We start from the raw sequence: 16,731 nt of genomic DNA on the forward strand, positions 1-16,731 counted from the left end.
TGTGAGAATTGTAAAATGATGACAAATTTCACTTATCTGGTTTAACAGATGGAGAAACTGAGGTAGATAATAGTGATGCTTAAGGTAAGCATTGTGCATAGACAATGAGGTTTATCATCTATAAAGTACAATTTGATAGGTGCTTAAATTCCTCACTGCCACAAATTTTGTCCCCTGACAATCTTGCAGCATACTTGCAATTCCTACTACATATAGTTACTCCTTTAGGACCATCTCACAGTTCACAATAAATGTTTATTTGAATGAATGAACAAATGAAAGACTGAAGACCTATAGTCACTTAAATTGAATATATTCCTTATTTGAAAAGGATAACAAATTATTGGCTGTAACACTATTGAGAGTACAGTAGAACCTCCATAACTGGCCACTTCCTCAAGTTGACCTTAGTATCTATTTTCATAGACCAGACATGCACCACATGTACATATCAGTACAGTAGGCCTAGTTCCTTATGTTGACCACATCTGTATGTTGAGCAGTTTGTTACAGTCCCTTGGATGGTCAACATACAGAAGTTCTACTGTATACGTATATGATTTAATCCATTATTAACTACTTGCAAGGAGCAGGGCTATGATGGAGTGGGAGATCCAGTAGGGTGATGTTCTGTGTACCGAAAAGTTCAAATTCAAGCTTTGAAGTATTCTTCCCATTCTTGCTTATGTGCTAATCAGAGCAATAATGACTTTTGTACAGTACAAATGATAACACAGCACGATACTGCTCTGTGATGTATACATGTATTAGTCAAAGGTTACCCGAGCTCTGAGGATGGAATAATATACATTGCCTATGGAGTAGGGTGACTTCAAGAGCTGGTGTTTCTGGAGCTTCATTTTGAAGATAGGGAAATTCCAGGAACACAGTCTTCAAGGAATAGTCTTCCTCCAGGGTGGAGTATGGAGTGAACAGTGGCAGAAAAAGCAGAACAAAGTCATATTACAAAGGGCCCTAAACCTCCATAAGAAAACTGGAGTGAACCCTGTATGTACTGGTGAATCTCATTATTTTTTATGTCGCTTAGATAACTTTCAGCAGTGTGGAAGACAGACTTGGGAATCACTATGTTTCCACCCTCCTTCCTTTGTATTTGACGCTACAGTTCTATAGACATGAGTGTTCTTGGAGCAGCCTAAAGGCAGGTCTGGGGTTTCTCCATTGGAGACCATTGAGGGGGGTACTGGAAATGGAGAGAGGCGGGAACAGATGGGAAGATTTCAGAGACAGCATGGGAAATGTTACAACTTTGCATCCTGTGCTGTAGGTGAGGTTTTCTCTGATTCACTCTGGCAAATGGCGCGTGCTGGAGCTTTATTTCCTAAGCTATCACTGTATTTTTAAATACACGTTCATTTGTGTGCCTCACCTCCCACCAGTTTAAGGTAGGCATCATATCTCTTTATCTTTGTGCTCTTAGATCAGTCCAATGACATCCAAAAAGGTAGCCAGTGTGGTTGCTGATTTGGTGTAAATAGATATTCATAAATTCTTGAAGATTACAAACTATCTCGCAGTAAAATCATTAGCATTAAAGGTTCAGTGTAAGACGTTACACTGGTTACATTCTACCTACCATTTCTAGCGATTTCTTTTAAAACCATTATTAAGGTTGGTAAATTCTCCATCCCATACAGCCACAGCGGTTAGGATACTACTTTAAAATATCATTTTTGTTTTCTTTTTCCTATCTGCCAGGGAGTGTTCTAAGATGTTAATCAAGACTCAGCTAATGGCTGGGCAGGGTGGCTCACGCGTGTCATCCTGGCACTCTGGGATGCCAGAGTAAAGAGGATCGCTTGAACTCAGGAGTTGGAGACTAGCAAGAGACTCCGTCTCTACTAAGAATAGAAAAAGCTCCCCTGGCCTGAGATGTAGGCACGCAGTCCAGCTATTTTGGAGTCTGAGGCAGGAGGGTCAATTCTCTGGAGTTGGAGATTGCAGACGCCACTGCACTCCAGCCGGGTCGACTGACAAAACGAGACTCTATCTCAAAGACAAACAACACTCAGAAGATGGGAAATACCAGTTTCCACAACAATTAGACAGCGACTGCATACTAGATTCAAGCTGCTCGCCTAAATGGCAATGATTTGCTGGCATTAGGGAACCAAAACCGTAGACGCCCAAATTTCCGGGCGAATGCGCCATTATGTTACGCTGGATCGATTGCTTTTGCCTGGCGGAGACGTATCACTAAAGGACAGCTTCCGGAAGAGCCGAGGAAGGATGAGTTAAGAGCGAAGTCCTTTTGGGTAGATTAAGAGTTTGGGCCGCTGAGATTTGGGACTCTGCGCTGGGCCGCGCTGGAGGTCTAAGCAGGTCCAAGGATTTACTCATGTTTGTACCCACGGTGATACGTGCGTTGCGCAAGAACAAGACCCTTCGCTACGGAGTCCCCATGTTGGTGAGTGGCATGAGGAGTATGGGGCTAGAATTACGGAAAGGGTGGAATCTCTTCCCAGGAGGGCTCAAGGTGACGGGGAATCTGCAGTAAGCGAGGTCGACGACTAGCACACGGGTTTGGAAGGGGCTGGCGATAGGTGGAGAGTTCTTGAGCAGTCTTGTTTATAGTCGTCTCCCCTCGCTCGTAGTGGGATCTCGGGTCCTCGCCGCCGCCTCTCCGGTGGTTACCGGATCTGCCGACGTGTGAGTGTGGCATCTTTTCCATCGCCATGACCATTCGTTGTTACTGTCCCAGATTCACAGTTGAGTCAAGTGAAGCTCAAAGAACATATCAGAGCCAGAGTTTAATCGAAGTCTGGATGATTATTAAGTTTGTCTACCCCATCCCAACCCTAGCTATATTTTGACAATACTGTGGATCAAGAGAGTTGATATTTAATTTATCAAACTTAACTTAATATTTAACTTAATTTAACATTATAAGTTAAATACATCTAGTTGGGACTAGATGTATTTAACTTAATGTACAATTTCTGGTATTTCTCTGTCTCAGCATCCTAGTTTGTGAATTGGCTTTAATTCTTCAGGGTTATTGTGATGAATTAAATAAGACCTCGTGAATTAAGTGTTTAGCACACTGCCCACCCCATTGCAGTAACCCCCAAATGGTCTCAAGGAGCTTTGGTATTTATATGTTTGCATCCAATTCTGCAGAATTACCTAAAGATGTCATGAGGATACAGGTGGAGGCTTACATAAAACCATCAAGCGTTAAAATCCAGAGGACTTTATTTGCTCTTTGCTCACCAGCAAGTTATTTTGCTTCGCCAAGCATAGTAAATGAAATAATCTGGGTAAATCATATGAACAAAAGCTACTTTCTTTTAAATACAGAATAGTTTCTTACTTTGGCATAGATGTTTGTGCAGATGAAGTTACCAGCTTTTGTATTTAAGCAGACTAAAGGAAAGAAGTGACCTTAGAAAAGTAATGAGTTTTTGCTCATTTTTGATGAATCTGGATTTGAGGAAACTCTTTGTTATGCACATTTAAAGAGTTTAAAGATTAACTGTCTTTATAAGATAATGTAGTTATTATGTTTGTGTAGATAACAAGGCATGTTCAAAAACTACTGTCTCTGCAGATTGTTCTGCCCTCAAATGGAGAGCCATTCAGAAGTATTGTGATTGTGGTTGCTGACTTAAGGTCACCACCATGTCCCAATAGAAGCCAGTTTGATTTTTGGTCCTAACTGTTCAAAATTATCAAAGCCAAAGTCTTAAAACAACTATGCATTGAAGTACCTTCTTTGTTTTAGTTTGTGGACTGGAAAATACCACAGTAGCCTTCTTTAAATATATTACCCTAGAATGCTCTATGTCTGGCGTAGGCCTGGAAGACTGTGTTGCTGAACATGAGCCCTAAACATGTAAATACAGTTGACACTTGAACAACATAAGTTTGAACTGCATGGTCCATTTATATGCAGATTTTCTTCCACCTCTGCCACCCCTGATACAGGAGGACCATTCTCTCCTCTTCCTCCTTTTCAGCTTGCACCAAGTGAAGACAACAGGGAGGAAAAACTTTATGATGAACCACTTACAATTAATGAATAGTAGATATAATTTCCTTATGATTTTTTTATTACCATTTTCTTTCTTATAACTCATTTTATTGGAAGAATATGATATATATAATACATAGAATGTACAAAGTATGTGTTAATGTGTAATCAGTAAGATTTCTGGTCAATAGTAGGCTAAGTTTAGGAGTACTCAAAAGCTATACATGGACTTTTGACCTCAGAAGGTTGGCGCCCCAGCCTTGATGTTGTTCAAGAGTGAACCACAATTTTATAGAGGAAAATATTGTATTCAGTAGGCTCAGAAGACTCATTCTGTTCATCATGTATCAGTTAAATATACCATAATTACTACACTGCATTTATTTTCAAGTCGATGTTACTTAACTCTCTTGGTTAAATACTGTAGCTTCATAGGAACTCAATAGCATATAAATGAGGACTTTGATTACCAGGTATATGTTAATAATACTCCTTCTCTTGTAAATTACTTGAAAAATAGAATGTATTTGTTGTTTCAACTTCTGCACTACCCATTGAGTCCACAGAATTTACTTTTGTAATCTGACCAGTGACCTGTTTGTACACTAATTTAGAGGGTTCAATTCCATTGTTTTTAATATATTCTTAGTTATGCAGACATCACCACAATATAATTTTAGAATACATTCATCACCCCAAAAGAAGCACCATAATTATTAGCAGTCACTTTCCATTTTCTGCTGCTCCTTACCCCACCCTAGGCAACCGGTAAGCTCCTTCTTTTGTAGATTTGCTTATCCAGGACATTTTATATTAATAGACTAATACAATATGTGGCTTCTTCTACTTAGAGTGTTTTCAAGGTTCATTCACATTGTAACCTGTATCAATATTTCATGCCCTTGTATGGCTATATAATATTCCATTATTTAGATATGTAACATTTTGTTTATGCCCTTAACAATTGATAAACATTTGGGTTGTTTCCATTTTTTCACTATTATGAATACTGGTATGAACATTTGTGTACAAGTTTTGTGTTGGAAGTATGTTTTCATTTCTCTTGGGTAAGGTATATACCTACAAGTGGAATTCCTGGGTCATGTGGTAACTCAGTTTAACTTTTGAGGAAGTGTTAGATGTTTTCCAAAGTGACTGCATTATTTTAGATTCCTACCAGCAATGTATAAAGTTTTCAGTTTCTCCATGTACTTGTCAACACTTGTTATTGTCTATCTTTTTATTACCGTTCTTTCTAGTACGTGCAAAGTGTTACCTCGTTGTGGTTTTGATTTGTATTTCCCTAATGTCTGAGGATGGTGAGCATCTTTCACTTGCTTATTGGTCACTTGTATATCTTTTTTGAAGAAATATCTGTTCAAATCCTTTCACTGATTTTTAATTGGACTATTTTTCTTTTTATTGGACAGAACTTTTCTTAAACACTTAGAACCAGCAGGTCTCCCAGTTTTTGTCAAGGGGGATCTGCATGCTTTTTGTGTATGTTTTCAACATCCAGCCATGCAGTTTACATCCACCTTAAGCCTGCACTTCTTGCTTGCTCAGAGCTTTAAGATAAGCTATGGGTAAGAGTTTTACAGCCTCCCAGGTTTTTCTTGAGCCTACACATTGCTTTGGGCATGCACACAGTTCTGTTCATGTATATGACTTTCCAGATTCTCAGGCATGTGTTTGAGATTTTTAGTCCTCTATGGACACTTTATTCCTCACATATTCTTTTTTTTTTTTTTTGTAGAGACAGAGTCTCACTTTATGGCCCTCGGTAGAGTGCCATGGCCTCACACAGCTCACAGCAACCTCCAACTCCTGGGCTTAAGCGATTCTCCTGCCTCAGCCTCCAGAGCAGCTGGGACTACAGGCACCCGCCACAATGCCCGGCTATTTTTTGGTTGCAGTTCGGCCGGGGCCGAGTCTGAACCCTCCACCCTCGGTATATGGGGCCAGCGCCCCACTGACTGAGCCATAGGCGCCGCCCACTCACATATTCTTTTTAAGCTTTTAGGTTAGCCTATTGTTTGCCATAACTCGGGCAGTCACAATGTTAAATTACCTGTTTGTTTTTTTTTGACAAATACCTTCTGAGAGAAGTCTGTCTATACTACTTGAGTTCCAAATCAGGGAAACTAAAGACAATCTTGTGAGTAGTATCTTCCAGGAACCACCAGATCAATCAGATAATGACAGTTCTTGTGAGTGGGATTTTAAGGTGTTCCAGCCCTTCTACACTGTCTTGTGGGTACTAGGCTTTACAACAGATTTACAGGCTCTAGGTTTTTGTGGTTATTATGGAGCTGGGGTGGAGAGGAGAGAATTGGGTAAGTTAAAAACAACACCAAGCTTGCTGTTCTTCCTGAGAGTCAGTCATTTTTGTTCTTAAGTAAATGTCCTACACATTACTGCAACAAGACTTTGCCTAATTTCCAGAGTTTTGAAAAAATTGATATGACAATTTTTCATTGCTTTTGTGGAAGAGAAGGTTTTGTTTATTTATTTATTTATTATTATTTTTTTGCAGTTTTTGGCCAGGGCTGGGTTTGAACCTGCCACCTCTGGCATATGGAGCCAGCGCCCTACTCCTTTGAGCTATAGGCACTGCCCTGGAAGAGAAGATTTTTGAAGATCCTTAGTTTGCCATTTCCCTGATGTGACCCTTTTATTCTTTTTTATGTCTTCTATGTCTTTGATGAGATTTTTAAATTTTCCTTTTGATTCAAGACAGTCTGTCATTACTGGTTGTAGCATTTTTGTGATGATTCATTTAAAATCTTCATCAGATAATTCAAACTCTGATTTATCTCCACATTAGCAACTCTTGATAAGTCTTTTTAAATTCAGGTTTGTCTTACTCTGTGTTGCTATAAAGGAATACCTGGGGCTGGGTAATTTGTAGAGTAAAGAAATTAATTTGGCTTTGTTCTATAAGGCTGTGCAAGAAGTGAGGTGTTAACATCTTCTGGTGAGGGCTTCAGTATGCTTCCACTCATGGTAGAAAGGGAGCCTGTGTGTACAGAGGTCATATGGTGAGAGCGGAGGCAAGAGAAGCAGGGGAGAGTTTTTCCAAGATCTTTTAAAAACATCTCTTGAGGGAGGTAATAGAGAACTCACTCCAGGCCCTTCCTGAGGGATCTCCTTCTCCTCATTACCCAAATACCTCCCACAAGCCTTACCTCCAATATCAAGATCACATTTCAGCATGAAATTTGGAGGGTCAATTATCCAAACTGTAATAAAATTGTTATTTTCCTGGTTCTTGGGCATTTTGAATATTACTAACTATAGGAAACTATTTTATTTAAGTCTTCTACTTTAGCAGGAGATCACCATATTTAAATTTAGCCTGTTGGTAGTAGCCTATTATTTTGGGTTCTCTTTCCTGATAATTTAGGTTCCAGAGCCTTTGCAGTGCTGATCTGGTCTGTGTGGAATGTTGTAATCAACTTATAAATATTTCTAAAGCCATACAATTGATTTGAGATTATAAAGGAAGTGAGTAGAAAAGAAGAGCAAGTATTATGCTATTGGGTTAAGGTGTACAGGAGGAAACAATAAAGGAGGCTAATGGGGAATCACTTTGAAGTAAAAGATAAACCAGATGGGACTGGTTGTGGCAGAGAGAAAAGCAGCAAAAGGGGATTATTCAAAGTACCGAAAAACTCCAGGATCAAGCGCAGTGGCACCCCCAGGCCAGGTGCACCTCTGGTGGGGCAGAAGGTGATTGAATTAGTCTGATATGAAGATCATCTTCTAGGTTTTATGTAAAAGGTCCTGATATTTCAAGTGGCCATTTTGGAGTTAAAATGTTTTCGGATAATTTTGTCCCAGAAGTTTATTAAAACTGGCAAGAATCATCTTTGAAGTGAATTGATGTTAGTGAACAATTGAACAAACAACTTAAAGAGAGACCCAGGCATTTCTTCATTATTTTTGATTCAAGTGGATTATATAACTGGTTAAAGTATTTCAGCTGGTGAGCTGGTGGTTGTTTTTTTTTGTTTGTTTGTTTTTTGTTTTTTTGCCTTCCCCTCCCAGTTGTTGGTGTTCTTCAGACAGAACTGTAAGATATGTTTGAGTTGTATGCTGAATGGTTTCACCAGTTTCAAATGACTATTTAAAATATTGCTGAAGTTTCTTGACAGTTTATTTTTATGTTTATTAGAAGTTTTAGTAATTTTTTAAGGGACAAATTATTTATTTGTAATATTTATTTTACTAAATCATAACTGTGTACATTAATGCATTTATGGGGTACATTGTACTGATTTTATGTACAATTTGGAATGCTTACATCATTGGTTAACATATCCTTCACCTCACTTATTTGTTGTGTTAAGACATTTATACTCTACTCTTAATAGTTTTGACATACGCCCTTGCATTGTGCACAATTTTTACCTTCATCCTTTTCATGTCACAATGGGACAGCTTTTCTTCTTTTTTTGGGGGGGGGACAGCTTTTCTACTGAATACATTGAAAGAATACAGAATCTTTTTCCTTTTCTCTTTTATTTACATGGAAATTTAAGATGTTGGTGTTTGAGTAGTATTGAGATAGCTATGTGTGTCTCTGTATATCCTGATATTTAGGAGTGCTCTTTAGGTGTGAAATTTTCTTTTTGTTTTTGCTTTTTGATTCATTAATTGGATATTTCCTCTGTAGAGTACAACCATGGCAAGTACATACAATAATACAGAAGACTTTGATCTTACATCCAAGGAACTTGGCTAATTCTGGAGATAGCCATATGAAAACTTTAAAACACAAGTATGGGGCTGGGCATGGGTGGCTCACACCTGTAATCCTAGCACTCTGGGTGGGGTGGGGGGAAAGGCAGGCAAATTGCCTGAGCTCAGAAGTTCAAGACCAGCCTGAACTAGAGCAAGAACTCATCTCTAAAAATAGCCAGCATTGTGGCAGGTGCCTGTAGTCCCAGCTACTTGGGAGGCTGAGGCAAGAGAATCGCTTGAGCTCAAGGTTTGTGGTTGCTGTGAGCTATGACACGAAGGGTGACAAAGTGAGATTAAATAAAGAAAATGAGAAAATAAGAAATCAAATGAGAAAAACCCCAAAAACAGAGGTATGGGTAGCCAACTTGAAGTAACTCTATGTCAAATAGTAGTAGGTCAAGTATCTTCAATGAACTTGGATATTATTTCAGAGGATACAAAATAAAAAACAAACCAGAAACCTAAGGGTTGCGAGAAAAAACCAACACCTTTCTGTGCAGTCCTATTGGAATTTGGATTTGCCATGAGGTGCTGAAGTCTTGTTTCACTGAGTTGGAGAGACTAGACCTAAAAGGCGCAGCATGACTTTGCTCCAGCCTGGCTTAATTTTTCTACTCCACCATCATCAACAAAGTCATCACTGAATTTTGAAAAGCATTCTGAAAACTTTTCATGGACAGATGGCTTTGATTCTGGTGTTGGGCATCCTACTGGAAGTAACTTTAGAAGGAAAGAAAAAAATGGATAGAGTACACAGGGAAGAAATGGTATTGAAAACATAAATCATCAAGGGGATACCATGGTGGAAGTTTCTGTTCTCCTAGCAGTATTTTACATTTTGGAAAAATCCAAGGACTACATGAAAACAACATACCTGACAATCAAACTGGGAGGAAAGAAGACAAGAGAGAACACAAACAATTTGAGGCTAAACGTTTTCTATCTTTAAATCCTGAATATCAGAGAGACTCAAATCAGAATAAATCTTTCGCTGCAGGTGTATGGGGCCTACACACCCAGACATACACATACCCAACTAAAATATATCTCCCATGCTCCTCTCTTGGAATAGCCTTCAAATCCTAAATCTAGAGCTCCAAGGATGCTGGTCATTAAAAAAGATAATACAAAAGACTTATAGCTATGTGAATTCCCAGTAGCAGGAAATCTTCAGGCACAGCCAGTTAAGAACAGAACTGGTCCCAGTGTTTTTAAAGGTTTAGTCCCTAGTCCTGCTTTTCCTCCTACAAAAACTACAGTGGAAAAGCCAAACTAAAGAAAATAAAGTGGGACTTCTTTCCCCCATGAGTCTACATATGGTGTTGGCAACCTTAATGCTTTAAAATCAACTGCCAAGAATTTTAGTCCATCAATAAATGCAGTGAAAGAGCCTCGTCTAACCAAACAGACACAAATGTGCACTGATGAGAAGAGTGAATTTTTGAAAGCATTGAAAAGAGACAGAGTAGAAGAGGAATATGAAGATGAAAGCCATGCTGACTCAGAGGAAGATGAGGACTCATTTAATTTACATAACAGCAATAGCACTCACCAAGAAATGGATATAAATGAGAACTTTGATGAAAATGAAATTCCACAAGAAGATGGTAACGCCTCAGTGATTTCCCAACAGGTCATTCGCTCTTCAACCTTCTCACAAACTGATATTTTTTCAAGTTCACTTGAGGCAGAACACAGATTGTTGAAGGCAGGAAGACAGTGAAAATGATGAAACCTGGCATCCTTAACTGTGGATGAAACAAGAGAATTCCAAGTTACTAGTGAACATTTACAGAATGGTCTAAGAAAAAAAATGGTGTTTTGAAAATGGCTTGATTTGTGCCTTCACATTTGGATCCTGGAAGAACAGCAGTTTCCAACCCACAATTGAGAATGATGACACAGAGACAAGTAGCAGTGACACATCAGATGACAACTATGTGTGAAGGATTTCCTAACAGCTATAGAAATTTTAGTGTGATACATCTTTCATACAGTTTGGGGTGAATTGTAAAAATGAAGAACTATAATTTATGTAGTGAAATACCCCATTAGAAGATTTGGGGGGGACTTCAAGATTTCAATGACACGGGAAAGGGGAGAATTCATGAATTAGTGTCCTTCAGGAGATTAAAGAAGATAGGATCTAGTGCATAAATGAAAATATTTAGTTAGAAGTGTGGATTCTTCGTTGACAAATGATAAGTGGTACAGTGCAGTTCAAATGCTAAGCCCCTCCCCCCCCATATACTATCTATAAGCAATCCTCCACAGAACGCCCCTTACTTCAGATACCAGGTGCAAGCTCTGGGTTTCTCAGGCCACTCATGCTTCTAACCAACTGATAATGTATCCAGATATTCAACTGCCCCTTTAGGTTCAGCACTAATTCCCTAAAATGAGTCACAGAATTCAGGAGGACACAGTACTTACAATTATACTTTTATTATACTATGTTGACCATATTTGTAAAGGATGCAAATTAGGAACAGCCAAACAAAAAGACCCATAGGGTGAGGTCCAGGAGTTTTATGTGGAGGTTCTGTGTCCTTTGTGGAATCCGGGCATGTCACCCTCCTAGCACACTGATGGGTTCACTGGCCAAGAAGTTCAACCAGGCTTTGTCCCAAATTTTTATTGAAGTTTCATTATGTAGGCATGAGTGATTGAACCATTGGTACATGACAAAACTCAGTTTCCAGCCCTCCTGTTTTCCCTTGAGGTTTAGAGGTTGAGTGAATATCACATAGCTTGAAGACCTAGACTAGCCCTCAAGTCATGTGGTTGGGCTTTCCAGCATGGCCGGCCTCTATCCTGAAACTATCTAGGGGCCTACCATAAGTTCCTCCAGTCTTAATCCATTTGCATAGAGGGAACACCTAAGGCTGGGTAATTTATAGAGAAAAGAGGCTTATTTGGCTCACAGTTCTGCAGGTTGGCACCAGCATCTGCTTCTGGTAAGGGCTTCTGGGTACTTCCATTTATGGCAGAAGTCAAAGGGGAGCAGCCATCACATGGCTAGAGGAAGGAGGGAGGACAGAGAGGGGAAAGAGGTGCTTGGTTCTTTTTAGCAATCATTTCTCATGAAAACTGATGAGAGTAAGAACTCATTACTGTGAGGATGGCACCAAACCATTCATGAGGCATCTGCCCCCATAACCCAAACACCTCCCACTAGGTCCCATCACCAATGTTGGGGATCAAATTTCAAAATGATACTTGCAGGGAACAGATATCCAAACTATAATCACCTCCTTCGTGTAAAGTCAGGCATTATCCCAGGAGCCCGCCCAGAATAGCAAAGTCACCTACATAGTATCTTTCTGGAAATTCTAAGTTCAAAGCTTATTCCCAGGAACCCAGGACAAAGATTAGGCAGATTGTTCATTAAGCAATGTTCAGGCACTGTGATTGCATTAGTCCAGGAAAGAGATAATGGTGGCCTGAACTGGGGTATTAGAAGAGTAGAAAACTGTCAGATTCAAGAAATATTTTGAAAGCAGTGGTACCTGGTTCTTTGTACCCTCAATGAATCCCCAACAGTTAAAAAAGGCCGGGTGTAGTAGTTCACGCTTGTAATCCCAGCACTGTGGGAGGCTGAGGAGGGAGAATTGCTTGAGCTTAGGAGTTTAGAGACTTCCCTGAGCGAGAGTGATACCCCGACTCCTAAAAAAATGAAAAACCCAGCTGGTTGCTGCGGAGAGTGCCTGTAATCCCAGCAGCTTCTGGAGGATGAGGCAGCAGGATACCCACAACCTGAGTCTGAAGTTACAGTGAGCTATGATGCCACTGCACTCTGCTCAGGGCATAAAGTGGAACTGTGTCTCAACAACAACAATAACAAAAGAAAGCAAAGAAATACAAATAAATAAGCACAGAAAAAAATATATTTTGAAAGTAGAGGTGACAGAACTCAGGGTCATATTAAATATAAGAATGAGGAGCTTAAAATGCCTCCAAAGAAGATGATTTGAAGAGTCAGATGGAAGTAATTGACATTTACTGAGATGTCAAGTTTGGTTAGAGCAGATTGAAGCAAAAAAAGCGATTTGGGGTAAGGATCAAGAGTTATTCTTTTATGTTAATTTGTGTATATATACTTGCCATATACCTGTATATACCTCCAACATTTTGAAATTGGAAAGATAAGGAAGAATACATAAAAAGAGACTGAGGAGGCAGGAAAACCAGGAGTGTGTTTTTTCATTGAAACTAAGAGACAAGTTATTATACAAAGAATTCTTACATATTGACATCACAGGTATTAATTGCTTATATACAGGGTGCCATAAAGTTTTTGTGCTATTTAAAATTGCACACTATTTTGAATTGCAACTTTATGGATACCCTGTATATTGTCCTTGTTGGGATAGAAGTTTTAATTTTTATGTGGTCACATATACTGGGTTTTGAAGTTCATAGCCTTAAGGTTTTGTTGGTAGTCTTCACTTCAAAATTATCATTTGCAGTCTCATGATTTTTAAAAAAAAAAATTATAAAAGTTTATATTTTATAATGTTCTATATACTTTTTTATGTTTAATTCTTTTTTGTATGTGTGTTGTTTTTTTTTTTTTTGACCGTGGCTGGGTTTGAACCCTCCACCTCTGGCATATGGGACCGGCGCCCTACTCCTTGAGCCATAGGTGCCGCCCTTATGTTTAATTCTTTAATACCTCGATATGAAGAGGATGGTAGGAATTTAAGTTTATTTTTTTTCCAAATAGACTTTTGCATCGTTAGGGTCAGAGATTAAAGCTAGTTAGATTTTTGAATGAGATGACAAGGCAGCAATGACAATTCAGGGGATCTTTTTAGGTTACCACATAGTAAAAGAACCATGGCATATTTCATGAGATTCCTTTATCACTTGGTAAGAAAATGAGGAACAATTCTTTCCAATTGGCTTATTTTGCAAAATCATAAAATTCAAAGAATTCTGGTCTCAAAGAAACAAGGCCAGAGTTTTACTTCTGGGTTTACCCTATATAATTATGGTGTTAACGTAAAACTTGAAACAAAATAAATTTTCAAGTTTGATTTCAGCAAAGGAAATTCATTAAGTCAGACATTTCTCAGAAGCAGAAGTGGTTCTGAGAACCACTGCAACATGGGCAATGAGCATTTATAGAAAAAAAAGTTCAAAAATAGTTTGATTGGTTACACTGGCCTTCTTTGGACCTTTTCTGATCAGTTCAAGTTTTGGTTTCTTTACCTACTAAGGTTGCAAAGGAATTCAGAGTATAGGCAGCCTCAAGCCAAATTTAACAATGGGCGAGTCCTTAGGCAAGCAAGTTAGACTTTCTGAGACTCAGTTTCCTCACCTCTAAAATAATATATAGACAGTCTTCAACTTGCACCGTTGGCTGTGCTTCTATTTTTTCATCTGTCAAATGTTTTGTTTTGTTTCCTTAGCTGATAGATTTGTTGTAAGGGTCAAAGAATATAATACTTGTCATGATGTGATTTAAATCATAAAGTCAGCTTCAGGTATGGGGTGCTGAATTTGGTATTTGGCAATGTTATACTATGATGTTGCCTAGACAGTATATACTGCATATACTCTGAAAAGATGAGTGAGAAAGTAATATATAGGATTAACCAGGAAATATAATCTATAGGATCTCATATAATCTGTCCCTGTTGTTATTTAGATAAGTAATCTATAGAGAGTCTGAATTCTACTCTTCTATTTTGTTTATTTGTTTCCTTTCTTTGTTTTAGTTGCTGATTGTTGGAGGTTCTTTTGGTCTTCGTGAGTTTTCACAAATCCGATATGACGCTGTGAAGATTAAAGTAAGAACTATAATTGGGATTTGACATGTGTCCATGTTATGTGTGTTCTAGTTAGGAGAATTGTATTAAGCTTTGAAACTTGATTTTCAAAGTTAATGTATAATCTTTGTGCTTTTTCTTAATCTTTAAAATAACATTAATGATCCCATGAAAGTAAATCATGAAATGTAAAGAATTTAGTAATCTTTCTTCTTATTCATTGGAAAATTTGTAATATTGTTAGCTTTCTCTCACAAAATATGGTCTGTGTAGTTGCTTTTCACATCATTTTATATCTCCAATTATAAATTAGCTTTTTCATATTAATTTCAGTAATTTTATAAAGTGTAGTGATACATCTCTAATAACTGTTACTAAAAGAAAGGAAAATAATTTTTCATTATAAATAAAGATAGCTATCTTTTTATAGTGTCTACATTGTGGTGGGACTGTAGTCATTCATATATATACCTGTATAAACACACACACACACACACACACACACTCACTCATACAGATGTCCCTTGACTTAACAGTTGAGGTATGTCCCAATAAACTTATTTCAACACAAAAATGAATTTAATATCCTAACAAACTGACCATAAAGCTGAAAAACTGTAGGTCAAACCACTGCAAGTTGAAGACTGTCTATTTTAGAGGTGAGGAAACTGAGTCTCAGAAAGCCTAACTTGCTTGCCTAAGGTCACTTGGCTATTTAGGGATAAGCTGGGATTCTTACCCTCTGTGATTACACGATTACTGTCAAATTCAGGCCAGGTTTTACATAATAATTCTGGTTCACTTATTCAGAATTATATAGTTTTATTGTGGCACATAACTGATATTTATAGGATTTTTTGCAAATAATATATGTATTAGGTTTTTAAATCTGCAATGTCCAATTTCAAGTCAAAAGTCTAGTTTATTGTATCTCAAGCAAGAAGCAGTACAGTTAATGAAAGTATGCACCTAAACTATTAACATAGTTTTGCCATCTTATTGGTAGCTTATGTGTTCCAGCAGCAAAAAGGTTGGAGAGCAATTGGCATTGAAATCACCAAGGCATTTTTCCACAGCTTGTTGAGAATTCAATATCTTTTCTTGCAAGAAGTGATCCAAAGCCTGGAAGAAGTGGTAGTCAGTTGGTGCAAAGTCTGTTGAATACAGTGGATCACAAAGAAGTTCCAAATCCAGCTTCTGTAGTTGGAACAGTGTTGTTTGTGCAACAGTGTTTGTCATATAAAAGGATTGGTCTGTCTCTACTGACCATTCTGGTTGCTTAATCACAAGCATCCTCAATATTCCATCCACTTGGTTACAGTAGACATCCACTATACTTGATTGACTAGGTTTCATGAAACTTAGTTGATAATGTTAGGTTGGTGCAAAAGTAATTGCAGTTTTGGGCAATGAATTTTAAGTCATTGTAACTAGGCTCAAACACATCTTTCTTAACCAAAATAGGAACCATTATAATCAACACATTGTTGCCAAGGAGAAATAAACTTGTTTATTCCCATAGCATAAAAATCCATGCTTAGGGATTTGACAAGCTCTTGGGAAACATTTTCCGCATCCTGCTGGTTGTGGAAGTGTTCTCCCTGTAAAACGTTGTCAAGATGCTTGAAGAGGTGGTAATCTGTTGGCAAGAGATCTGGTGAATATGGCAGATGAGACAAAACTTTGTAGCCCAGTTCATTCAAGTTTGAAATGTTGGTTGTGTGAAGTGCCAGGTGTCATCAGGCGGTGTCATGGAGAACAGTTGGGCCCTTTCTGTTGACCATTGCTAGCTGCAGGGATTGCAGTTTTGGGTGCATCTCATCAATATGCTGAGTAGACTTCTGAGATGTAATGGTTTTGCTGGGGTTCAGGAGGCTGTGATAGATCAGACTGGCAGCAGACCACCAGATAGTGACTATGACCTTTTTTTGGCATAGGTTTGCTTTGGGAAGTGCTTTACAGGTTCAAGTTGGTCCAACTACTGGGCTGGTCATTATTGTATGAAATCCACTTTTGGTCACACATCACAGTCCCATTGAGAAAAGGTTCATTTTTGTTTTTCTTTTTTTTCCATCACCCTTGGTAGAGTGCCATGGTATCATAGCTCACAGCAACCTCAAACTCTTGGGCCCAAGTGATCCTCTTGCCTCAGCCACCCCAGTAGCTGGGACCACAGGAACCACTACAATACCCAGCTATTTTTAGAGTCTGCTTAGT

General features: G+C 38.5%; 2 protein-coding genes and 1 pseudogene across 3 annotated transcripts in view; all 3 read left to right on the forward strand.

Moving 5' to 3' along the window:
• Positions 1-16,731, forward strand: part of SYNJ2BP (synaptojanin 2 binding protein) — a 99,668-nt gene that overhangs the window by 69,589 nt on the left and 13,348 nt on the right. The window contains exon 5 of the mRNA XM_053601871.1: positions 14,464-14,535. The gene's annotated coding sequence lies outside the window, so the exon portion shown is untranslated. The remainder of the gene's footprint in view (positions 1-14,463; positions 14,536-16,731) is intronic.
• The window catches only part of LOC128593656 (cytochrome c oxidase assembly protein COX16 homolog, mitochondrial), a 67,913-nt gene that overhangs the window by 3,207 nt on the left and 47,975 nt on the right, over positions 1-16,731 (forward strand). For both annotated transcript variants that reach the window (XM_053601873.1, XM_053601872.1), the window contains exons 2-3: positions 1,720-2,428; positions 14,464-14,535. In XM_053601873.1, coding sequence (XP_053457848.1) covers positions 2,360-2,428; positions 14,464-14,535 — 141 coding nt within the window. In that variant the 5' untranslated portion in view covers positions 1,720-2,359. The remainder of the gene's footprint in view (positions 1-1,719; positions 2,429-14,463; positions 14,536-16,731) is intronic.
• LOC128593653 (vasculin-like) lies at positions 9,497-10,778 on the forward strand (annotated as a pseudogene).

Source organism: Nycticebus coucang, chromosome 9, assembly GCF_027406575.1.
Source record: "Nycticebus coucang isolate mNycCou1 chromosome 9, mNycCou1.pri, whole genome shotgun sequence".
Lineage (NCBI taxonomy): Eukaryota > Metazoa > Chordata > Mammalia > Primates > Lorisidae > Nycticebus > Nycticebus coucang.